Genomic DNA, 27,004 nt, shown 5'->3' with positions numbered 1-27,004 from the left:
GTAGCGGGCAGAACAGCTGGTTGTGGAGGCACACGACATTTTCTGCTGAGGCCGCATCCCTCTTAGGTAATGTGATAGGGCTGAGTGTTGGAGAGGGCCAGGGATGAAGCCAGTCATGGAAGGGGCCAGAACCACAAGCTGGTACATGACTTCTTTCTTTCTTTCTTTCTTTCTTTCTTTCTTTCTTTCTTTCTTTCTTCCCTTCTGCTCCCCACACCACCCCTTCCTCTCATGCCTTTCCCTCCTGTTCAGTGGGTGGCTAGGGAAGAGTCAGCTTGTGCTTGCCAAGGTCTGACTTGACTGCATACATAGGGTTTCAAAATTAGATGCTGCTTTGCCCATCTCTGCTTTATGCATTCCTTTGCTTCAATGTGTCATGCTAATAAATATACCCAGCTGTCAGTATTAATAAATATTTTTCCATAAACTTTTACTTGTTGAATTTTCCTGCATATGGCATCACTTGTTAGCAAGCAGTATATAGTCCTGTGGCAACAAGAATGGGACACCGTAAGATGAAACTTATGCAACCAAACAAGCAGTGGATGATGGGTTTGAGGCTACCACATCATGTGACCATGTTCTCTTGCTAAATGCTGCCGGGCAAGATCTCTTGCCATGTATAATATTTCGCAGCTTTCAGGAGCAAGACCACAAAGCTGTGACGTGGCACTTGAAACATGCAGAGGATGTAAATTCATAACCAAGAAGTTATTCCAGAATGAAACCATTTCCTGGGCAATGTTATGTGGTGAGTGCTGGAAAGTGCTGGCAAAGCGGGACAGGCTCCGGAACTCCTCCACCAGAGTCCTGGGGAGCATCTGTCCAAGGAAAAGATTACTGGAAGGAAGGATGGAGGAAGCAAGCAGACTGTCAGATGGAAAAAAAAGAGCTGCAGTTCCCATCAAGTCGAAGTGGCCTTGCGCAATCTAATCATACATGTCCTAAAAAATACAGAAGGGGGCAATGCATTCCCCCTGCATTCACACGCACTTTATGGCTCTCTTGCAAATGTGTTAGCAAACTCTGAGATCACCAGTGGAAAAGGTGAGGCTCATAAACAGCTTATAATGAAGTGTAGGGGAAGGAGAATGCCAAAGGAGCTGAGCACTAAAACAGGGATGGGTGTGGGGCAAGGACAATGGATAAGAAATGAAATTCTACTTGACCCGACAACAAGGCAAAGCCAACTTGCTTTTGATTATGAGTTTGAAGAGTGTGTGTGACCTCCAGGGCTGCTGTCCTGCAAAAGCACTAGGAGAGCCCACCAGCCTGCCCTCAAAGTGCATTCCAAGGGACTGCAAGAAGAATACAGAATACAAGACTCTAGCAAACTCTTGTGGCCATGATGTATCATGTTAATGTCAGCACAGCTCCAGTGAATAAAAGCAAATATTGTCTTCTTAACAAGAGCTGCAGTCCTTGCTGTTCATGTTTCCTGACATGACTGTTGTTTCCAAGGCAAGAATCAGAAGTGCCATTTCTCCCAGATTTAAACCTGGCATAGGTGTGAATGTGGGGGAAATGTATATTGCATGATATTTTATTCAGACTTGTTCTCTCCAGTAATGTTTTTCAAACATGTTACTTATTCCACAGAACACACTCTTCTGAGCTCAAGGCTGCGCTTCAGAGAAGCCATAAGTGACCAACCCTTCATTGGCTTGCTGCCTTGCAGTAGTGGGTGAGGATCAATGTCACCAGGTAGAGCATTTGGGAGTGTTCCACTAGGGATGCTGCCACAAATCACACATTTTGAGACCTGACTCTCTGGGCAGCCATCTCTGCACCACCCTGTCATGCAGGGACTCTTGCTGAAATGAAGGTGCAGAGGTGTCTGGCGTCTCTCTGGAGTAGCTGGTTATTTTGCTCACGCATGTCTCCCCACTCCTCACCCCATGCCTCCCTCGAACGTTTCTGTCTGAAGGCTTCCTCCGGGAGCAAATGCCCTCTTCTCCACTGTCCAAACATCCCTTTTTTTACAAATAAGGGTGGGCTTAGCAGACTGGCTTTAGAGTATACATGAATTACCACATGCAATGGCATGTGTTCGTTTCTTGTGGGCCTTAGCCTCAGCTCTTTTCAGTACCACCCCCAAATAACATCCTTAGAAACATGATCCTGTTTGGATTCAGAGGCATCTTCATCAGCAGTTCTGAGCTTCTCACCCCAACTTCTCAGGTCATTGCTGCCCACTAACGGCTGTGTGGCACTGCTTGTGTATCCCCAGTTTTAGTTTTAGCACAGGTGCACAGAGGGACTTCCTATGAAAAGGGTGGGCACAGATGCATCTACAGTCCAGAGGCCATTGAAGTCGGAAGCGTCTTCAATCCATGACCAAGCTCATGAAGCTCCAGATGTAGTCCTATAATGTATACCAAAGACAGAGAACATAACGCCTGCAGAAGTTGTTGGACTCAGTTCTTATCATCCCTAGTCACCATGGCCAGGCACTATGGGAGCTGGAGTCCAACAAAATCCAGAGAGTCACAGATTCTCCAGCCTCAACTTATAGCACACCTATACAACAGGAAGCAAATATAATATTTAGCATATGTATTTTACAGAACACCTTTTGCTGAGCCCTTATGAGGATATACACCAGTTCTGAAAATACGCAAGCATTTACATTTCAGAGGTAAAACTTGATCAAGACTTTCGTCCTTCATAGTTTGCAGTAAATCCGTCCTTGTTATCCAGGCCCTCTCAGAAGAGGAGGGAGGGAGAACTATGTTAATTTTGCATTTCATCTAATATATTTAAATACATCTAATGTATTTAAATACATGCACTTTCTAGATGTTGGTGGTCATTGCTTCTCTGAAAGAGAAAAATTAATCATTCATGACCACAAAGCATTTATTTTGTGGGCATATAAAGAGAAAGCCTCAAATAAATTCCCAAGGTGTATAGAAATGTGAAGCTGCTTTACCTCATTTCCCTCAATACAATTTATTTAATTGATCATAGCAACACGAGACAAAAGAGGTCAGGTGTTAATAAAGATTGCTAGATTATAAAGTTGAGAAGAGAAAGAGTAACAGATATTTCCAGTTCTCAGGCCTGCAAAGTGCAGAAAACAAATTCGTAAGATTAAAAGGCATGGGAGAATGGAATAAACTGTAGTGTTGCCAAGGATTTGGGTTCCAAGCAGATAATCATCTAATCGTGGCTCGGCCTTGTGAGTTTAGCATCGTTTCTCCTCAATAGACCTGCCTGCCTGTTGAGATCATATGGAAGCCCCACAACCCTGAAAATTGCTGAGCTTGGCCTAGGAGGACAGATTTTTCAATGGCTGCATCCAGCCTCTGAAATTGCCTTCTGAGAAGCGTCCAACTGTCCAACTTCCTGCGTTCTGGAAGGTGATGAAGGTCTTGACTTTCAAAGCCTTTATATAATTTCAATTTGCTGTTTTCACTTGGTCTCTGGTTTGGTTTCAGCTTCTTTGTTTATCATTGAAAACCTTCTGATGAGATCTGCACTGTAGCTTTCTACTGCTGTTTTCATGTTTTATGTTTTGTCATAAATTGCAAGGATGTTTTTACTTGTAAAATGATTGACTTTGTTGTAAGCAGCCTAGAACTCCTGTGAGATAAGGTGGGATAGAAATGTTTTTAATTAAAATGAGTGCATAATGTAACCAAGGCAATAACATTGCAAGCTTTCAAAAGATAACTGCTTCTAACACTTGGAAGGCACTAGCACATAACACTCATAAGAAGTCATCCAGAGTACTGTTCTCTTCTGGTCCACCACAATGTCCAGAAATGTTCCCAAGGGTATGTGGATTCAACAGGTGAGCTGTGATAAGAAGAGACTGTAAGAAGGGTGCACAGCATGAGCACCACAAGGCATTAGCTGCAAACACACCCGTAGGAGCTGTGACCCTCCCAATGAATTGATCCCTATCCTGTGTTTACCATCCAGTTGCCCAGAGATCCTCAAACAGATCACTAGCAGCAAGGAGAGCATTCTCTTTGTTGGAATAACTTGTGCCCTTTGCATGTGAGTTTGCCTGAGCGAACGTGTGCACGTCTGTGTGTGTTTCAAGCAGTGTCCTTACTGAGCCTGCACAGTAATTTGCCACTGAAAATGGATGGCAAGCTGCTGATATCTTTGCTACTACCTCCCTGTGCTGAATTTTGGTGATGAAGCCATGCAGTGGGGACCATGCGGGAATGCAGGGGACCACATACAGCCCATAATCCTCATCTTTCCCACCCCAGAGCTAACCTGAAGAGGAGCTCTGGAAAGGTCAAAAACTTACCCTCTCTTCTGTGGCATTTTAGCTGAGACTTGTGGAGACAGGATTTGTAAATAGAATATGGCTACACAAAATATGAGTGTCCAGTCTTTCTAAGTCAGCAGTCTTGGAATGGCCATAAAAACCTGGCTACTCCTTGTCCTGTCTCTACCCAATCTCCAAGTTTGACTGGTTGACCAGATGAAATCATTTGTGGTTTGCCTTGCATCAGCAATTGGAATCACTCTTCTATGAGTAGTCTTGGTATGTCAGTACTGCAATGAATTAAGAAAAGGTTTCTGTTCCAAGCAGGTTTGAATGGGAAACAGCTTGCTCAGACTGAGGCATATACTCAACATGTTAGTCCAATGGCTGAACTCTTTTAAGTTTACTGTTGGTAAAAGATTTTTGAGGGAAAGAAATGGTGCACAGAAAAAAGGAAGTACACAACTTTAGTGCATGTGTTCCTGGACTGCCTTTTGCATTGGTTTCTTTCTTTCAGAGTCTGACAATGGGGCAGGTTTAAGACCTGCATAAGCATAGGCTTCTGTCCAAATTGACAGTCTGTAGTGCTTTATTTTCAGATGTTCCTTCCTGTCATCTGTGACCTTTTCCTTCATAACACCCATTTTTTATTTGATATGCTGCAGGGAAACCAAGAAAAGCACGATAGTTACAAATAAGATCCAGTACGATAGCTGCAATGGTAGAGAAGAAAAGTAGTGTGAAAACAGGGGCTCTCTTGAAAAGAGGGGGCCAAATTGTGCAAGCACCGTTGTGAGATTGTCAATGTGAGCACAACTGTACTGCATCCATTTCTGGGCACCACCCTTTAAGAAAGATGCAGACAAATTGGAAAAGGTTCAGAGGAGGGCAGCAAAGATTATCAAGGGACTGGAAACAACTCCGATTCTATTAATGGAGCAATCATTTTACCAAGGTTGAGTACAGATTGACGATCTTTCTTCTTTCTGGGGACTGTAACATTCCCGGAGAAGAAACCAATGGACTTTAGGGCAGGGAGGAAGTTTTCTACTGTATCTTACTCAAATGGATACTCTTCTCTTAAGGCTGAAGTGAGCAGAAGGAATAGAATAGGTGGAGCATTCCTCCAGATCTGTGGAATTAGCATCAAGTAATGACAGAAAGTGCTCATTTGTTAGTGGTGATGGACTTGAAGTCAGAAAAGCTTCAAGTCTATTCAAGGGGAAAAGAGCCAGAGGTCAACACCCTCTATAGGACTCATACATGACATCTGGATTGGTTGGAGGGGTTACCCCATGTTGCTTGGCACTGTTTGTTCTGAAAGAGTCTCCTGGAATGGAAGGAGGGATACAAGTTTGGTTGAGAAGCTTGATGTAGAGCTGAGTCAGATTGGCACTGAGATGGTCAGCTGGTGGAGGTTGATGAGGAATGGAATCCCAATGCTATCTTTCAGGCAGACATCTTCGTTTTGTGGGTGAGGTCAAGGGTATCATCCATGGATTTGCTGGAAAGGCCATCACTGTCAAGGAAGCAGGTCTTGCACCGGTTGGATGGTTTTTGTCCTTATTTGATCCTTCTCTGCCTGGAACAAATGCTTGTGGGCCTGAAGCACCACAGATGCCCCGACATCTGCTTCTGCGTGATGTGGGAGGCAGACATGTGGAGTAAAAATCAAAGAACAGCAAAATAGTTATGCTTATTGATAACATGTGCGTACTGTACTGTTTTTGGAAATCAGATATTAAAAGCTAATTAAACGTGTGGGGGCAGTTTTGTTTTTAAAGTTTGCTTTTACAAATCAGTACAATAAGAATTATATCAGGGTTGCCTTTAATAAAGCAAAACAACCTCATCATTCCAACTATTGTTTACGAGTTTTGTCAATGAACTTGCCACTGCCTAAAGTTGATTTTTTTATTATTATTTCAAACGAAGGATTTAAAAGAATCCAGCCTTAGTTGCATTTACAGTAGATCCAGTGACATCCCATGGAATTTATTATTATTCATAGGACTTAAATTAGTCATATACAAGCAAACTTATATCACACTAAGCACAAGAATTTCTAGGCTAGCTTTCTTGCTAGTTTGATGTGTGTGCTCAGAGCCAGGTGGCTTGTCTTCTGCAGTAACATCCAACTCTTACACACACACACACACACACACACACACACACACACACACACACGCACCCCTGCAGTCTGCAAAAGTACGTTCTAGCAACAGACAGTCATGCAAGGCCAATGCTGGTGGTACAGCACACCTCTTTGAAGGCAAGAAGTAACATAGCATGGTCTGGAGTCTCCAATATGGTGTCCATGGACTCTCTGGACCTCCTGTTTTTCATGTCTTATAATGAGAGAGAGAGAGAGAGAGCTGTTTGTAACTGGGAAACTCACATACTACCCAGTGAAGGGCTGTTCTCCCACACCATCTTTGTTGCTAGTCGTAAAGTTGCATCCGACCCATCACGACTGCATGGACAATATTCCTCCAGGCCTTCCTGTCCTCCACCATCCCCCAGAGTCCACTTAAGCTCACACCCACTGCCCCAGTGACTCCAAAAGAGTTAGATGTGTGAGTGGGGAGTTAAGTGAGTGGCTTGGAAATTGGAGGTCAGGTCCCACCTCCGCCTTGTACTTTGGGTCCTGGAAAAGTTGCTGTCTTTTCTGGCTCACCAGTTTGCTTTCTGGAAAATGAGTGTATGCATTTGTTTGTTTTTAAAGGAGTAGAAAACCAAAATTTCCAGCTATTCAACATCCAAATCAGTAATACAACATCTAATTATAAACACAGTTGGAAGCCAGTATTTGGGTTAGTCAGACTTAAAGAGAACAGCTGCAATATGGTTCAATTTGCTCTTTAAATGTTAAATGAGATGCTATATCTTGAAGCATCCTTAGCAGAGAGACTGAATTGTACTAGAGTTCTAATTAAACCTCTTCTGTGTATCAGTGACCAATTTGCTAATAAATTTCCTTAAAACTCTTTAACTTTCTCCTACACTTCTGGTGAAACCTGGACCTATCTCAACCTTGTCAAGCATCACCAATGTCTTTTTGAGTTAATATACAATATGACTAATCATATTATGCATGAAATAACATGCCAGCTAAAAATAGTTAACTCAATTATGCACCTGAGAAGGTTGTCATCTATTCATATTCTCGTGGTGTCCTGAGTCAATCAACTGTGTATCCTGAAAAGTTTCATCTTTTAACGTCATCATCGGCACCAATCTTACTAAATCGACAGTATGTACCTGCCCCCTTGTGCCAATTTTGTGCAATTGCCTTTTATGCTTTGGATGGAAACTAACACTAATGCGTATTTCAATAATACAGCATTCTGCCCCCACCACCCAAAAAAGCAAAAGTCTGAAAACATTAGATGAGTGCATGTTGCATGGCACCTTACACAGTAAGATGCAAAACACAAATCCATTTCAGGATTCTTTTGGGAGTTCCCTCGTTAGACTACCATGCCAGGTTGAATTTTATATACAGCAATGGATTTGCAGCAGAAACATTTAAGGTGCAAATTCTTAGTTATCAATTAAGTTCACTGGGTAGATTTGGGTCTCTCACAAAGCCTGCCTACCTTACAGGGCTATATGGTTGTATATTGTGAATTAGAATATAATTAAGCAAAATTGTTTAGCTATATCCCATATGGAAACAACATTAGCAGAACTGATACAGAAAACATTATCTTCAGATTATACATAATATCACATTGGAATAACATATATACAAAAAATCAACAATAAAATAACCATTTTTAAGTAGATTAAAGTTCTTGCAATGGCATATCCTAGACACTGCTGTCAGCAATGTCAAATTAGCTATAATTGGCAAATAATAACATGGTGCAGTTCATTTTATTATGATTCTGTAACAGATCAAACCATGTTATGTGGATTGCACCACCCCAGGCTGCATATGGAGGAGTTGCATTCATCCCATATATTAAAAACTCCCTTTGAATAGAAAAGCAATAAAGCAGGGTGGAATAATAGATTGGGGCTCTCTTGCTGATATATTAGAGTGTTTACCTTATCCTGGAGGGTTTTGTTTTTGTGTTTTATTGTGGGGAATACGGACTACTCAAATATGGATGCCCTATTATGTAAGATGGTGCAGTCCATTCTAGCACCTTGGTCTCTTGCATGTGCACACCCAGTGCTGCTTGATGCATAGAAGGGAGGGAGGCAAGTGCAGATTTTTTTAGCATTCCATCTCACATCCACCTCATGTTTTAAAGGCCTTTCTGTGGGAAAACATCTGTTTTCACTACTCCCTTTAATACATATTTTGCTCAGGGATTTCAAGAATCCTGTCCAAGCAGAGTGCAATTTTTAAGTCACAAGGACAGTATCTGAAAGGACATGAGATTTTATAGATTCCCCTCCTGCAGGTAGAGATGCAGATCTGTCCTAAGATGTTTCCACTGTGTGGCTGCAGAAAGGGGATAACCGTGGTTAGACTCCTGCCAAGGGCAGGGGCCCACCAGGAACAGGCCCCTGGCGTTTCTTCTCCTCTTCACCATTACAAGCTGCTTTTCCACTTGCCTCCCCCTCTGGCCCAGATAATGGTGGCAGTAAGAAGGAAGAACAGACGATGCCCTTGCCCACCATTTCTGCAGATGGTAGCAATTATGAGATTTTACATACCTTGGCTAGGTCATCAGTTCAAAGGGAGACTGCAGCCAAGAATTTCAGAGAAGATTGTGACTTGAGCCAAAGGACAGCTGTGGAGGAACTAGAAAAGTCCATCAAGTGTCAGGACAGTCAATTGCAGGCCAAAGTCATGATCATTCACACTATTGTAAACCAATCCCTATGTATGGGTCTTATTATTTATTAATCTAAAAATTTCTATGCCGCCCCATTCGCCGAAGCCTCGGGGCGGCTTACAAAACAATGTGACAGCTGGACAGTGAAGAAGACTAAGAAGAAGAAAATTGATGCATTTGAAACATGGTGCTGGGGGAGAGTTTTGTAATACCCTAGACCAGCAGAAAGGCAAAGAAGGGGGTCCTAGACCAAATCAAGCAAGAACTTTCCCTAGAATCAAAACTGACGAAACTGAGACTGTCATACTTTGGGCACATCATGAGAATGTAAAACTTCCTGGAGAAGGCAATCATGGTAGCAAGCAGCAAAGGCAGATGAAGAAGAAGGGTACCAGCTATTTATTTATTTATTTCCGATTTATATCCTGCCTTTTTCCTACAAAGGGCTCAAGGCAGCTTACATCTCCTCCTCCATCTTATCCCCACAACAACAACCCTGTGAGGTAGGTTGGGCTGAGAGTCTGTGACTGGCCCAAAGTCACCCAGTTGGCTCCATGGCCGAGCGGGGACTTGAACCCGGGTCGCCTGAGTCCCAGTCCCATGCTCTTAACCACCACACCACACTGGCTCTCCTGGATATGGAGTTGATCCAGCTATGACATGGATCAACTCCATATAAGAAGCCGTAGTCTCAAATTAGCAAGAGCTAAGCAGGGCTGTCATGGATAAGACATTTTGGAGGGCTTTCATTCATAGGGTTGCCATAAGTTGGAAATGACTTGACACCACATAACTATTGCTACAGTGATGATGAGAAAGAGAAAGGGGAGCAGCAGCAGCTAGTGACAATAGTGGTGTGGTGATGGTGTGATGACAGTCTTGCTGAGGAAGCAGGGCCTTGGGAATGTTTTTTCTGGCTAAGGACTATCAACAATCTGGAGCCAGTACTCCAGAAAGATCTGCTGCCACTGCTCTTCCACCACATGAGGAAACATGTCTGGGAAGGCTTTGGGTCCATTTGATCCAATGCCCTCCTAGGCCCCTGGCACATAATCAAAATAGGGAAATACATATGTTGCTCAAGGAGTTGGTATACTTGCTTTCTCTCCAACCATCTTGCCACATTTCAATTTGTGAATAAAAACACACCAGGGCTTTGGATTGGTGGTACTATTGCTATTGAGTCTCCCAACCCAGGTAAGGTTGCATGGTAATGCACAAGCAATGCAAGTCATCAAACATATAGTGGAAAGGGGTTAACAGTTTCAATCTTATTCCTGGAGAACATTGTCATACTTTGTTGTTGTTAGTCGCAAAGTCGTGTCCAACCCATCGTGACCCCATGGAAAACATTCCTCCAGGCCTTCCTGTCCTCTACCATCCCCTGGAGTCCACTTAAGCTCACACGACTGCTTCAGTGACTCCATCTAGCCACCTCATTCTCTGCCGTCCCCTTCTTCTTTTGCCGTCAATTGTTCCCAGCATTAGGCTCTTCTCCAGGGAGTCCTTCCTTCTCATTAGGTGGCCAAAGTACTTGAGTTTCATCTTCAGTATCTGGCCTTCTAAGGAGCAGTCAGGGTTGATCTCCTCTAAGACTGTTTGATCGCCTTGCTGTCCAAGGGACTCGCAGGAGTCTCCTCCAGCACCACAATTCAAAGGCCTCAATCCTTTTGCGCTCAGCCTTCCTTATGGTCCAGCTTTCACAGCCATACATTGCAACTGGGAAAACCATAGCCTTGACTATATGCACTTTTGTTGGCAGGGTGATGTCTCTGCTTTTTAGTATGCTGTCTAGATTTGCCACAGCTTTCCTCCCAAGGAGCAAGCATCTTTTAATTTCTTGGCGGCAGTTACCGTCTGCAGTGATCTTGGAGCCCAGGAAAATAATTCATTGCTTTTACAAAGAATGGTTGCTGAAGCTTCACCAAGCTATAAAATCCACAGAGAACAAAATAAATTATATAAATAGTAATAGATGTTTTCCAAAAGGGGAGGTCCCTAATTCAAGGAGCAAAACACATATTGTGACTATGTTACATAGTAGTAACAGGTAAGCAGAAAAAGTGGGCTTTTCTGCAATGAAGCAATAGATAACATGTTTCCTCCTACCCATCTTTTCACTATTTAAACACTTCTGTATAGCAGATTTTATTAGTTCCAGTAGAAGTGCACGTACTATTTGACTGAATCCCGAAATGAATCAGGCTGATTTTTACAGATTCAGGAGATGCATCTAAGGAGGGGCTCCCCTGAAGTAGACTGAACCAGAACACACCTAAACAGTGTTATTTAAGAAAGAATGCAGTAGGAACCTGGAATGTCTTATTTTCCTGCTCAATGGTTTTTCCAATCAAGCATGTGTATCTGAAGTGTCAATAGATCTTAGCGTATGTCTTGTTCTGCAAAAACTCTTGCTTCATGTTTATTGGACGTCACTCAGTATTTATCCTAAGCATTGTTTTCAACTTTAATAGGAGCTTGTCTAAGTTGATTAACTGCTAGCACTGTAATACAGCCTTTTTACATCAGTAGTTCTACTTTGGGGAAGGTTATAATATGGATAAACTGTGTATTGGAACACTCTTTAATATTTAAAAAGGTAAAGGTAAAGGTTTCCCCTTGACGTTAAGTCCAGTCATGCCTGACTCTAGGGGGCGGTGCTCATCTCCGTTTCCTAGACGAGGGAGCCAGTGTTTGTCCGCAGACAGTCTCCGTGGTCATGTGGCCGGCATGACTAAACACCAAAGTGCACAGAACACTGTTACCTGCCCACCGAAGTGGTACCTTTTTATCTACTTGCATTTGCATGCTTTTGAACTGCAAGGTTGGCAGGAGCTGGGACGGAGCAACGGGAACTCACCCCGTTGTGCAGATTCGAACCAGCAACCTTTCAATCAACCAGCCCAGCAGGACAGCAGTTTAAACCACTGCACCACCTGCATCCCTCTTTAATATTTACTGATATTTAAATTATCTATGACTTCTTGGAAAATAATGTATGGTCAATTAAAATAGATCCTCTAAACCATTTTGACTTGGTAAATGATTGCTATTGCAACACTGAAAGGATAAATCCTAACCTTCTATAATGAGCTGAGGATCTAATGATGCTTCCAGTGTTTGAGCAGGAGATACAAATTAGATGCATGTTCAATCAGCCTTCCTATAAGTACGCTATATAAAGGCAGGTGGATTAAAATCCATATATCCATAATCCTGAATTTATTTTTATGTTTCTATTTTGTTGAAATTCAAAAGCAAGACAGACAGACAGACATGGAACATGGAGAAACACAGACAGTATGACTGCAAAAATTGATTATTTCTCCCCGAGCATAAAGGAACTGCCAGGGTTGGAAAGGCAGAGAACCAATGACTGGCTGCTCTAGTTTCTAATCACACTATATAGTTTTACCAGAGCTCTGCAATTCCACCGCCTGAACAGAAGGATGTTGAAGCAGAGTATCACAGGACAGATTTAGTATTCAGTGCTCTTTGCTAGCTTTCTCTCTGAAGAATAGGAATATTTTAAAAAGGGTTTGATAGAGTCAGTTGGACCTGGGAAGGTGTATCATTGGGTGTTAACAGTGGATTGAAAATATTCATATGATACTTAAATCTTTCTGCCACTGTATTTTCCACATCCATCATCCACCCCTATCTTTTTGTACTTTCTGTGACTTTAGTGCCAACAGAAATATCAATCGTAAACGGCTTTTAATAACTCCCTAGCCCCTGCACCTATCCTGACAAGTTGTTGGCTTCTTGCCTAGTGATATCTCTGTTATGTATGCCATTTTCATACAAAAAACAGGGGAAAGAAGGGTATCAAGTGGACATAAAAATGCGAATAGCAGCTTTCACAACCTACCCTTTGGACACTTTGTAGGGGTTTTGTTTTGTTTTTGTTTTGTTTTTATTTCAGGGCACCTTTATGCTGTTTATCATTTTCATAACAAAAAACACAGCTGGCTAAGCACAGGGAAGGGAAGGGAAGGGAAGGGAAGGGAAGGGAAGGGAAGGGAAGGGAAGAGCACAGACAGACATGCATTTAAGCACAAAACTGATTTTTTTTTTATTTTGGCTTTTTCAGTCCAATCTTGCTTATATCAGTCACTTCTAGATATCTACCTGCATGCACCAACATTCAGTTTAAAGCAATCCTGACAGGAGGTAGCCATATTGCTAAAATATCTAATCTTTGGATGATCCAAAGATTTCAACTACTTTGTCCATAAATGAAAATTCCTGACATGATGCCAGATACATGAGCCTAGTAAAACACCTGTACAAATTTTCACTCCCTGCTCTAGTATAAAGAAATAATGCTACTTCTGGAACAATTTAAGTGCAATGGTTATGCCATTCTTTCATGTGAGTACATCGGCATGCATAAGCAGTACAAGCGTGCTTTCTAAAAGAATGCATGGAACTCTTGTGGCCTAGAAGAATAGTGCCAGTGACAAGGGCTTTGGAATGTTTTCTAATATGGATTAAGTTGTTTACAGAAAAATTATGATTCCTTTTCTTGGAAGAAAAATCACATACTTGCTACACTTCACTGCATCACATATTTTGAATAAGAACCATTTTCTCAAGAAATTGAAAGCCGATGTATGATGTACAGAGGCATATTATCAGAATGAAAACATAAATGAGTACAAAGAAAGTTTGGAATGAGACTATAGAGGACTTTGTTGCCCAATGATCAAACTAGATGCAACACAGAGAGCCACAATTTCTTTGTAAGTGGTTCAGATCTGTTCTAGAGCTAGAAAAGTTGCAGTAAAGGACAATCAAAATGATCAGGAGGCAGGTCAACTTCCCTACAAGGCAAGGTTCAGTTTGGGCTCTCAAGTTTCCAAAAAAAGGCAAATATGAGGAGACAACAGAAACATAAAAATCATGCATGCTACAGTAAGAGTAAACAGAGCAATGTCTTTCTCCCTTCCACATCAGTACTAGAATGCAGGGTCATCCAGTGAAGCTGAATGATGGGAAATTCAGCCTGTTCTCCCCACAGCAGCTAGTTAAATGAATTTCCTACCACAGGTTAGAGTGATGGCCACCAACTTGGGCAGCTTTAAGACAGAAAATTCGTGGAGACTAGGGCTGTTCCAGTCTCCAGTGCCAGAGCAGCTATGCTTCTGTATGCCAGTTGCTGGAGAATATAAATAGGAGGAAGCTGCTGCATCCATGTCCTTTTGGGGAATCCATATAGACATGTGGTATAAAAAGAATGCTGGAGAGACCTTTGCTCTTTTTATGTGCGTCCTTTGTAAGATTAGCAGACTCGATTTGTTGTAAGACAAATGAGTTTTGGATATCAAGGGTATCCTCTTAGAGGATACAAATGAGTCATGCTCTGAAAGGTGAGGAACTGAGCAACTATGTGAAAAATTATTTGGATAGTTAATCTTCCTATTTCTGAAGGAGTCATGTACAACAGCTCTGTGCACTGAACAGAAATGGGGAGCAGGGAATTGTAGAAGCACCCAATCCATAAAACCAAGTCTGCTGTAATACATTTGCTGCTGAGCTAATTTGGAAATCCCAGCTCAATTCTCCAGGCGAGTAAGTATGCATAAGGCCCAAAGCTGGACATATACTTTTACTACCTAAGGCAGAAAATCTCAGCAGTACCCTTCCACCTATTCAGTGATAGAAATATGATCATAAGAAAAATGAGTATCAATTTGCTGTCCTTTGACATCTCAAGTCAGCCATTTAAAGGTTGCCGCACTTTGCCGGATGGTCTGATCCACCCTGGACAAGGCAATAAAAAAGAAGCCAAGGGGAACGTGACTCCAATTGAAACAACATCTGATTAAGGTTTTAACTTCAAGCAAAAGGAAGTTAGAGAGATATCAAAAAGTTATTTTCTTGGCTATGGATAGCAGTTGAAAGAAAAATAAGCCGAGATCTTTGCTTCCAGAGATGCAGGTTTGTGCTATGCACAGATGTGTTCATGCAACTGGATGCAACATTATACAAACCAGAATTTCTAAAAAACATACATTTATAATTGTGCTCAAAATTCTCCTTGTTTTGACTTTATTGTACAGATACTAGACAGGACCATTTTACTTCCTGATAATGTGTTCCATTTTATTTGGATGGGGTCCATATAGTCTCCAATTTCCTTCTTCCTTTGTAGCACTCTTCAGAATCCTTTGTTTAGAAGAAGAATGTCTTATAGAAGCCAGATAATACAAGCACTTTTCTTTAATTTACTTCTTTGTCTGTGTGTCTCTCATATTAAAAAGCCAGACTGAATTTAAACCATCAGGGATTTTTTTTCTTCCATTGACATCTCAGCTCCCTCTGGAATTAATTCTGAATCCTTTGCCATTAAGAGTCATGAAAAAGATTAGCATTCAGATTGGGCTTTTAAAACAAAATGTTTGAATAATTTTGGACACTTTTTTCCTTGCTATGTACTTGCCCAGGAATTGCAGGAGGAAAAAACTAGGGATGCCCAATCAGACACACCAAGTTAGCTCAAAAGACATTTATAAATACTTGCAGCTGAGTGGGGAAGGTTGGAAACCCTTTTGTTTTGGCTCTGCTAGTTCTCTTGGACTGTTTTCTTTATTGCGGTAGAAATCTACAAAGGGTTTGTAACCTCCTATAGCAAGATGCTGGATGTTCTTTGTTCTCTATAAAATGCTACTTTCTCTTCTCATACTTCTGCTCCTGACCACAACTGATACACTGAGGAGAAAATGAAAGCCCAACATCAAGAGGCTTTGGCAGGTCATATAAAATGGTGAGATTACAATGCATTTATGGTGATCACTTTGGTGCCTTCATTTTTGGCTGCTCCTCCCAAATGATTAGGACTGGAAGGAATAGGAGAGACTGAAGAGCATAGGAATGTTCATCTCCAAATCAACCCAGTAGAGCATGCTTTTCAAGCAATACCCATACTGTCTTCCTAAAACAAAAAAATTGAAATAGGTGATGATATGCATGTGTTCATTTACATATTATTCCATTTATAGCTGACAGTTTTTTCCTCTTGCAAGGAACCCAAGGCTGCTTACATAGTCCTCCTCCTCCCCCCCATTTTTCACATTCTATTTTATCTCCACAACTACCTTACGAGGTAAGAGTTGTGAGAGTGACTGACTGACCCAAAATCACACAGCAAACTTCTAATACCACTGGTGCATCTAATGTATAACATTCACATTCATTCTTAATTATAAGGTTTCATGAAAATCAATGGTACTTTTAACTGGGAACTTTAGTCACTGGGGAAGAAACACTATCCAGGGTAAGACTCTATGTGCTTTAGTTTAATCAGTTTCTGCCTAATACTTCTATTCTTTTCTTTTAGAGAAAAACAGAACCTGCAAAAGCAGAATTGCACTTACCTGTCAGTTTTTAGAACTGCTTTCCCTGCTGTTACATGTATGGTACCTGCACACAGACAGATCCAGTCACACAAACCTTTCAGAGCCCTCCCCAATTCTTTTGGTGCCAGCATCTCAACTGAGGAACAGGAAAAGCACCTTACCTCTCAGTTCTCTCTGGCACAGGTTAAGCCATGAATGAAAGTGGCTGCTGCAGAAGGGAAAATATGACTGCACAGAAATAAAATCAGCTGAAATCAGAAATTACAAGTGCAATGCTTATTTTCTCTTCTGCAGCTTATACACAAAATATAAAACTAGCTTTTGAAGGAAAGTGTTGAGGCCCTGCCACAGAAGGATACTCTGCATGGCATCCTCTTCAGTGGAGCAGTGCTTTGCCATTGTCAATGGAGGGACAACCAGTCCCCACTGTAAATCATGTGCTATTGGAACATATGCAAAGTGCTGCTGAAAATGTGGTGGAATGAACACAGATCTTCACTGGAACCATCCAGCCAAGCAGGACTACAAATTATGGGTGTTATTCAGCCTACAATGGCTCTGGACCTTTGCCTTTGAGAAAGGGGCTTTTGCCTTCTCTTAAAGTCGATGTTTCTATCAGGGAGAGGAAAGTTCCATGCTCGCCAACCCAAATGCATGTTTTCCCGCCTCTTGGAAGTCTCTTTCCCAGCCTTGAAGGGGCTGCCAGTGGTTCTTTTCAGAAGAGAAGGCTCACCAATCCACCTTCTAAGGTCGGAGTACTGCCTCCAGTCTCTAATCTGGAAACCCAAAATCCCTTAATGTGTTATTGTAAGTAATCCCTATAGCATTGTATGTAATGGCTTTGAAGGGTTTATGATTAATATAATGCATACATAATTGTGGCTTTAATATTTTATTTCAGTGTCATTGTATGTTATGCTGAATATGTAACTTGTACAACTACTTGACATTAACCAAAATGTGAACTAGGTTGCATAGGTCAGTACTTCAGGCAGCAGAAAATGGCTTCAGTTCATTGAAGCATCAAGAGTCACAGTGTACAAGGGGAAAACAGGATTGAAAGCATTTCTAATAAAATATATTTTAATAGCAGGTGTTATCCTTTTGTATAACAAAAGCCAAATTATGTCAATATATCACATGATCCATTAAAATTCCCTGCCCCACTGAGCAACAGAGCTTCCCAAATAATTTCATACTCCCGTTTTTGCAAAATGACTTAGGTATATGCATTTTAAGCAAATATACATTGAACTATAGCAGGTAATGTATTTATTTTTTTGCTTTTATAAACTGCAGAAACCAGTAGATTTGTTTCACATCATGCTAACCAAATACAAGTCAGTAAAAAATTATTTCTGGTGGTTTAGCAATTTGTACTTTGCTGTGTTGAAGTACATAGGACTGTAATGATATCTTGTAATGATACAGCACATAACTTATGATCTCTCTAACTGAAAATGTTTCATTGCAATTTGATTACATCATACATACAATATGCAATCCCTATATATCAGACACCAAAGAAGCACATGACATTCCTTCAAATGTGCTGCAGTACTGCAGGTAGTTCTAGAAGGAAAAAAAAGTCCAGCTGTCTATCCACAGGGATTCAATTTTTGAAGTTCTTGCAGTTTAACCTTTGGATCCAGAGAAGGAACACAGATGCCAACATAATGCTTGCTCTTTTTCATATGAAAATGGCTGCCTTGATAATTGTGAATGGGCCCATGCTGATATTTCTGCCTAACTGGAAGAGTATAGGCTTAGCAAAAAGGACTCAAAATAATATTTAATGACATTTCCCTTAGAATAGGATTGCCAGCTTGCAATTAAACCTTCCGTGTGGAGAGGGTGCAGAAATGGATCCCTGTGGACCAGCATTAGAGTAGCAATGGTGACAGGCATCCAACACTGCATACCTGAAGCACCTGTTCCCAATCTGGTGCCCTCCCTGTGCGTTAGGCTACAATTTCTCCCACCTGCAGCTTGCGTGGCCATTGGAAATGATGGGAGGTAGCATTCCACATAGCTGGAAGGAATTGGGGTGAGGAATGCCAACCTGGACTGTAGATCTAGAAAACAAATAGTATGAAGTAAAAATAACAGCCTTCCCTTTGTTTTTCTACAACTGGCCTGAAAACGAATAATCTGGCCATGTCAGGTTGTTTAATGGCTGAGTGGCAGTCCTGCTTTAGAATTCCATGGGAAGAGTTTAGGGAAGAGACAGAGAGACAGCTAGAACCAAGCCAGCAGTTTGAACTTCGGTAGGCAGAGTCAGCTAAAACTTAGCTTTAACTGTTTTATGGGAGACCTGATGCAGTATTTGTGATTGTGCAGCCTGAAGTGCCGTCTGCTTCCTTTCAATATACTCGGTGACTTGCAAACAGATATTTCTAGTGTATGATTTCTTCCTCTCTATCTCTGTCATATGCAATGAATATTAAACCTTGCAGCACTAGTTTTGGACTAGGAATGCGCAATGGCACTGGATGAAACTGCTTGATACTAAGACGAATGCTTAGTCCATCCAACCCAGCACATTCTTTGTCCATCAGCAGCCATCCAAAGTCTCAGGCAGAGGTGTTTCTTAGCTCTGCCTTGGATCCTGTCAACTGCTGTTGCCAAAGGCTGAAGCTTTAGCATGGAAAACTCCTGCTTCATCACAAAGCTGTGATGGCAGTTTCTCCTTCCAAAAAGCCATGCAGGTCTTTAAGCCTGTCTCCTTCTGGGGAGGGTTGTTGACCCACCTGCATCACAAAAAGAAAGTGATGCACTGGCTACACACATCAGCCTCATCCCCTTGGACATGGCCCTCTTTGGCTCTTGATCTAATAAACTGAAGAAGGGTTGATAAAGTGTTGTATAGTGCTAAATAATTTTAATTTGGCAGAAGTTTGCATTCATTAGCAAAAACCACTGGATTGTGTCTAGTAAGCTAGAGGAATTCTGTGCCACTGACTGGATTCACCAAGCTATTTAAACATTGAACTTTATCCAGTATTTAACAGTAGAATGTTATTCCAAACACCTAAGACCTAGAAGATTTTAATTTACCATTAAGCTAGGTCTTGCTGAAGTGTAATCATTTTCAGATGAAGAGCAAGTTACAGGTATTGTACAAGGAAAAATTTAAACACCCAAGAATTTGAAATATTTCTTAGCTCTCTAGAAGGCCTCTTGGGGTTGGGCACCTGAATGCTAGCTTTTAAAGGACTAGTTTAAAGGTAGCCTAATTTTAAAACTAGAATTGAGTTTATGAATATTCACAAAGAGAGTCATTTCAGACATTCTAGGTGATAAAGTTGCAACAAGAAACCATTTTTACAATGACATAGCCCAGCAAATAGACACCTGCAATCACATGGAAAGTCTCCATGTTTGCACTATCATGATTTGAAGATGGTACAGGCATCCCATGTGGATCTTTGCATCTTCAGTCAAAAAAAGCCCTACAACTCCCAGCACTGCCCAGTCAGCTATACTGAGAGTTTCCTGTCTACATATGCCTAGAATCATGTCCTTAATAAATGTTACAGGCTTGCAAACAGTTCCTAAGAGGTGTACACTATCTATGCAATACATTAGGCAACCCCTGTTCATACAGAGCATGGCTCATTAGTAGGAAAATGGCATTATAGCATTTATTCAGGACTAGTATCAATTAGTGGAAAATATTTTTCAAGAACAATCACCACTATTTTATTTAAAATAACTGTCATTTATCCCTTGCAATTTAATGTGACATGTAAGAATAACATAAAACTGCATATACATCAGCATGTTGTATATATAACATAAAAGATGGTTGGGCAGGTAGTTCATTTTGCCTAACTATGAACTACCTGTGCAATGCAAAACAGATGACCTGAATTGTACGTCTGAACAGCACTATTCACTTACAAGGTTTGTCGCTCAAGGGACTAAATCCAGAATTCCCCCATATATTTATCTCATCAGAGGACAGAACCCATTCAAAAAGGTGTCTAACACCCATGGCCACCTGACACTTTCAGAATCTTGAATGAAAAGAATAGTTTTTGTGGAGGATTTTATTGGCTTCTGTTGAGAATCTGATTTCCTGCCTGACCTTGTAAGTGTACATGCAGCATTGTTCTATCACCATACTACAGCATTAAAAAAACCCAAACCATTGCAAATTAATAAGAATTCATAAATTACAGAAAACAATTCTTCATTGAAATGTGAAGAAAAATATAATTTTACAAGCTTAATAATATTTTGGCAAGTATGGCCATAGACATATCGCTATGTGTTATGAAGAGCCTTCTTCGTCTGCCTTTAGCCGTGGCTTAACTCGCTAACCTGCATGCAGTATGCAATAGGAGACTTCCATTTTCCAAGCTGATGAAACCACTACTCTGGATGGGGTGAAGAGGCACCACTTTTTAAGGGCTAGGAGGGGACATCAATGTAACTGATACTGTAATGGAAATAATTACATTTTGCAACAGAAATCATTTTTAGTGTTAATCATTTTGTCATGAAATCAATGTAACTATAAATGTAGAGGTCGCTTAGGGTACATGCAACATTCCTGTTGCAATTCAGCAAGGCCACCACAGAGAGAAAACTGCATGTAGACAGTCGCTGTAGAGAATGGGTGTGTAGTCAGCACATGCGATCATCTACAGATGGTTTCATGCCCTTTTCTCCCCTACACAGAAACGCTTTCCATGTAAAAAATGCACACACATTCAAAGTAGCTTAAAAAATAAATAGGATTAAGATTCAACATACTAGAATTACCTGACTGCATATTTCTTTCCCCTGACACTTCTGAATTCCAAACACCTTCTTTCTGAGTAGGAAGAATCCAATACATACTCTATTTTTTATCATGACATTCCTGAAGACTGCCATCATCATTTAATTACTTGGGAAGAATCAGTTTTATAAGGGAAGTATATAGAATTAGTACAATACAGAGAGAAATGGAAATGCCTCCTGATGTTTCCAAAGATGGTGGTAATAGCTAGCATCTATAGGATGGATCCAGAAAAGACCGTTTTGTTGGGACTGTGTTGAAAGAAAAGTGAAACTTCCTCTCACCATCCCCTTAATGTTCCCAAAGCTGCTCAGGCTCTCCCTTAGCTGCTAGCAGCATAACAAAAATGCATGCATTAATTGCATTCAGGCAACTAATTTCACACATCTAGTTTGCACAGGGCCACTGACCTTCCACATGCACAGTGGGATTTTAAATTGGCAGTGGCGAATGACAGAAATGGCTAAAGCAAATGTTCACATGATAAGGTGGTAATGCACACCCATGCAAAGAAAGTTCCCCTCTGTTCTTCACAGCAATTTTTGATGTCAAGGGGAGGTTGTGAGGAAACTCCTTCAAAACAAGCAGCTTCCTGCATCCCATGAGAGGACTGCTCTATGTCATCTTCTAACCACATGAATCAGCCACTAGTTTCTTTTATTTATGCCTGATTGGCTCTCCCTGGCCTTGTCCTATCTACAGTAACACCCACTGAACTGCCCAAGTCAAACTGTGCAGTTCAGTGTCTACCTCTATTACATAAAAATGGTCAGGAGACAGAACAGCTACTGATCTGGACAGAAATTTATTTTTCTTGCATTAGATAAAGCAGAATACTAGAAATGCCGGACTTTCTATTCCATTCTTTGATCTCTGTACTTAAAACTTCATGCTAAAAGAAACATATTACTGTGATTTCTGGAGCACAGCTCTCTAAAAGCAGTTAACATATGATAAAAAGTAAAAATATACACAATGGACCCATCATGCCTTCAAGAGCCTACATACCCGAGGTTACAGTGAATTGATGCCATTAGCAAATGACATCTAGCCCTTAGAAAGAGCTTTATTTGACATTTCCCTCTATCTGACCTGAATTTAGGTGGGGGGGATCTGCTCTGATTTGATTTATATAGCAAAAGTAAAAGTCATATGATTATAAATAGCCATACTTTCACAGCACTAACATTTGAACTGAGTAGATAGAAAAATAGGTTCTTTCCATTGGAGAGCTTTCCTAAATATTCGGACACTACAAATGTAGAACAGAAGTAACTGGCATGGTTTTTTGCATAAACAATTAGGAAAACGACTCAGCAAATTTGCTTCTACATTTACTTGTTTGGATTAAGAAGAATGCCCTTGATTGGGGAATATACTCTGACAGCTAAAATCAGTTATAATTGCTCAAACTATTTCCTCATTTTCTGGTCTTTTAATTTGTTTGGACAGAAGATACCACTGGGTACATAATAACAGACTGGATCCATTGGTTTTCTTCATCCAACAGAACACAGCCTCCAAAAGGAATCCTTCTGTGGCACTAAAGAAATCTTTGGATCCACACCAATAATAATTAACACTTATGAGATGTTTTAGAAGATGCTATATAAAATACTTCAAATATTATTTTGCAGTAAACCTTACAAAATCCCTGTAAGGTAACTCAGTATTATTATTCCTATTTGCAGACAGAGGTTGAGCAACAGTGTTTTATCTGAAGTTAGCTATTGAGGTTGTGGCAAAGCCAAGATCCAAATTATGGACTTCTTGATTCATGGCTCACAAAGTCCTTTTTCTTCATACATGTACTGCATTTTTATATTGCCCAACAGCAAAGCTGCCTGGGGGATTCATAAACATTAAACACCTTAGAGAGCTGGAGGGATTTGGATGCTGTGTGTGGCACATCCACTCCTGAAACCTAAGATACCCCCATGGAAAGCTGTTCCATTGGATCCAGAGTCCTTCTTTTCCCATATGGGATCCCCTGATCAAGCTCCTTAAGCTGGCATGAATGTTTTTCCATGTTTCATTTTGCCTTGCATTTAAATGCATGGGAAAATCATTGGAAGAAAAACCTGGAAGGAAATTGTCCTACCCCTTGCCCCTGGCACTCATGTTCCAACAAAGCTGTAGACACTATTACACCTCTGTGACAATCTCTCCCTCTGCTCAACTTTGAACTGCTCTATCTTTCTGTTACCCACTATGCTATACCAGTTTTTGCCAACTCCAAAAAACACTAAGAGTTTTGTTATGTCATTAATATTATTTAGAACTAAGATGCTAAATATATTTTCACCAAGCCAATGGATGGCATACTTTTTAATTGCTGGAAATTGTATTTATTATTTTCCAATGTTTTGCAAAGGCAAATTTCCCAGATTACTGAACAAATAAAAGCATGGAAAATCTATTAAAAGTATATTCTTCTTTTCTTCAACTAAGCCTGACCAAAAGATGGGTGGGAGGGTGGGAAATCGCACTGCTTGTCAATCAAGTTCCAAATCCAAGTCCAAATTCATAACCTCCACAACTAATCCATTACATTGTTAGAAGTAAGGGTTACAGCCAGTCACTTTACAACACTCTGCATTATAAGATTCCCAAGCCAGACTCCTGACCAAAGAAGAGATTAGAGACAGAAGTTATTGGTAAAGTGCCTTGAAGATAGTCATTTGAATATAACCAATATTAGTTCAAGGGAAAATAGATTTAATAAATGGGTTGGCATTAACAAAATAGAACAGATAGGAATTAACAAATGCATTCAAAAATTATCTCTAGCTGTGCAAAAAGGCACCACTAAGTCAGAACTCAGAACTAATTCACAACTGGTGGTCTGGGGAAAACTGACACGAAGTGGGACTATGGATGACATCAAATAAGAGAGCAGGGAAGAATACAGTAGACTGGACAATTGTATATGAAGAAATTTTCCCCATTATTAACAAGATACATTTTGTTTAAGGCTGCCAGGCAGTAGTAAGCAACTTCTGATCATGTCATTAATCACAACAAATATATATATATATATATATATATATATATATATATATATATATATATATTCAGTTCACTGTGAATTTTAATGGCTAAAACTTTAACAGCAAGCTATAACCTCTTGCAATTTCAAAGTTGCATGATCAAAAATCAGGTGCTTTGTGGTTCTAATTTAAATGAGAAATATAGCCTACTGTAATGGCAGAATTCTATTTGGGAGCTAATTGATAGAAACCTTTATATGTTTACAAGCACCAGGTTTCCAGTTTCCACTGACAGTTTTTATAGATCTTTTTAAACAGCGTGCGTTTGGAGCTCAGTGCTTCTTGGTTTTCTCAGAGGACCTGTGTGTTGACTTCAGCATATGAGCACAGATTGTTACATTAACAGGGAAGTAATGAAGATTGTTGTTTTAAAAGTACTTTTGTAAAGGTTAGATAAATCAAAATAAAGCTCAGAAGGACTAATGGTGAGTATTAATTAACAAACTCAATGTAATTTGCTGGAAGCATTCCAGTTTTCCCAGTTCTCTGGACAGTACCATACATCCAACCATCATCAATTGGTTGCACATTAATGATGTAGTCACCATCTCTGAAGGAAACTTCATCTTCATCTTGGGCACTATAGTCATACATAGCTCTATATGTTCTCTGTTAAGAGAAAAGGGTAGGGAAATCCATTACTTATGTTCTGTAAGCCAGCAGTTTCAAAATTCACCAGTCCCTCCACAGATATATAGCAGGCAGTATCCAGTGCTGCTGATCCACTTATGTCATTGACAAAGCACCATTGTAAGTGACGTTTAGGGCAGCACCATCAGAAATCCCATTGTGACAATATAAATGTGCTTAAAAGGAGTTGCTTGTTAAATCTTTAGAATGACCCTTGCCCCTCTTCCCTTCTTTCTCTTTTCTTTTTATATGCGCCTTTCCCCCCATCCATTGTGTTTTCTGAAAACAAATGGAAAGATTTAAAACAAGAAATCCCATTGCGACAACAAATACTGTTGACACTGAGCCAGAGGTTGGTCACACTGCCAGCATCATGAGTGGAGCGGCAACACTGTATACTGCCCGTTATATCCAATTTAAAGCCTTTTACAGCCTCAGCAACAATGATTACATAGGTCAGCAAACTCTAAGATTGCAAAGAATACCTCTTTATTGAACAAGAAAGCAACAAACACTATGTATGTCACTCCGAGTGGTAACTCCAGAAAGTCAAAAACCTTTTGAAAATATGGTTTGCTTGGTGGCCATAAGGCAAGCTAATCATTCAACATACAGGGAAGAACAACAGTGGTATGATTTTATACTTAGAAAGCACACAACATAATGAACCAATTATAGGTCATAGTATTCTAAGATAGCATCAAGGAAGTGCAAGTGATGGGATTCCATAAAGAAGGACAGCTCAGACACTTTCTGCTATTAATTGTATATAACCATGCACTAATTATACATGATGTTTTATTTTGCAGTGCTATTTTACATATTATTGAAGATATTTTTCTACTAATTATACACAGAAGAACTGTTCGTGAGTTAAGTAGTATGTATTCAGCATATCTAGAAGTATGAGTCAGCTATGTGTTGGTAGTAGTTTTCCTATGAAAGCTGAGGAGCCATATAATGGCTTATGGACCAACCCTCTAAAGCACAGGGTTCATAATTTGGGGGTACGCTTGAATCCTGAATTTTCATTGGAATCACAGGATGATTCAGTAGCTTGGAGCACCTTCTGTCAGCTCAGGCTGATTTATCAACTATATCTCTATCTGGACAGGCAGAGCCTAGCAACAGTGATCAACACTCTGGTAACCTCTTTTTTTGGATTATTGTAATGTACTCTGCATGGGTCTGCCTTTGAAGTCTGGAAACTTCAATTGGTTCAAAATAGAGCAGCAAGTCTGCTAACAGGGACTAGCAAATACAAACATATTACACCAGTCCCTTCAATTGGTTACCAATTGAAGTCCAGAACGTATTCAAAGTGCTCACATTAATATTTATAGCCCTAAATGGCTTGCGGCCTAGTTAAAGGAACATCTCTTCCTGTATAATCCTACCTGTACCCTGAGTTCCTTCTCAGAAAGCCACCCCTATAGGAAATAAAGAGGGTAGATACTAGGAAGGGCCTTTTTGACTGTGGCACCCCAACTGTGGAATCAGCTCGGCAAGGAGGTGCACCTGGCACCCACTCTGTATCTTTTTCAGTGCCAATAAAAAGCCTTTTATTCACTCAGTATTTTACCAGTTAAACAATTTTAAAAATCTTTTTATACCCATCATCTTATCTTGTTTATACTGCATTTTACTGTATTTATTGTTGCTATACCCTTGGACTAACCTGGACGCAGCTGTTGTGGGATCATTGCTGCTATTTTGTTATTTTATTGATTTGTTGTAGTATATTGTGTTTGCCTGTATTTTTTTCATTTCTGTGAAACACCCAGAGAACTGTTTGGTTAATGGGCAGTATAGAAATCAAATCAATCAATAAATAATATGATTACACACATTCATATTTGTGCACCTCATGTTTATGAGGTGGAAGGAATTATAATTGAAAATGTGACATGGTCACATTTATTAGCTAAACATAATTGGAAACTATTTGGAAACATTTTTATAAGCAACTACAATTTACTGAACATGTTTTTCTGCCAATATACATGCAGCAGAAATATCCATCAAATACTCATATGATTAATTGTTTTGAAGAAAACAAAAAAGCTTGCTGAGTTTCATTATTTACAGAAAACCTTCAAAATGGATCACAACCTTTATCTGGGAATTACAATAAGGTTAAGGATTTATTCCAT

The 27,004-nt window shown here is 40.3% G+C and overlaps 1 protein-coding gene across 7 annotated transcripts in view; it reads right to left on the bottom strand.

Annotated features, from left to right (window-relative positions):
• Nucleotides 1-17,258: 17,258 nt before the first annotated feature.
• NEBL (nebulette) overlaps nucleotides 17,259-27,004 on the bottom strand; it is a 157,066-nt gene continuing 147,320 nt past the window's right edge. For all 7 annotated transcript variants that reach the window (XM_044424582.1, XM_044424581.1, XM_044424575.1 and 4 more), the window contains one exon: nucleotides 17,259-24,830. In XM_044424582.1, the coding sequence (XP_044280517.1) occupies nucleotides 24,654-24,830 (177 nt within the window). In that variant the 3' untranslated portion in view covers nucleotides 17,259-24,653. The remainder of the gene's footprint in view (nucleotides 24,831-27,004) is intronic.

Source organism: Varanus komodoensis, unplaced genomic scaffold, assembly GCF_004798865.1.
Source record: "Varanus komodoensis strain SLA01 unplaced genomic scaffold, ASM479886v1 scaffold15, whole genome shotgun sequence".
NCBI classification, from domain to species: domain Eukaryota; kingdom Metazoa; phylum Chordata; class Lepidosauria; order Squamata; family Varanidae; genus Varanus; species Varanus komodoensis.
This window is presented reverse-complemented; position numbering and strand designations above follow the sequence as displayed.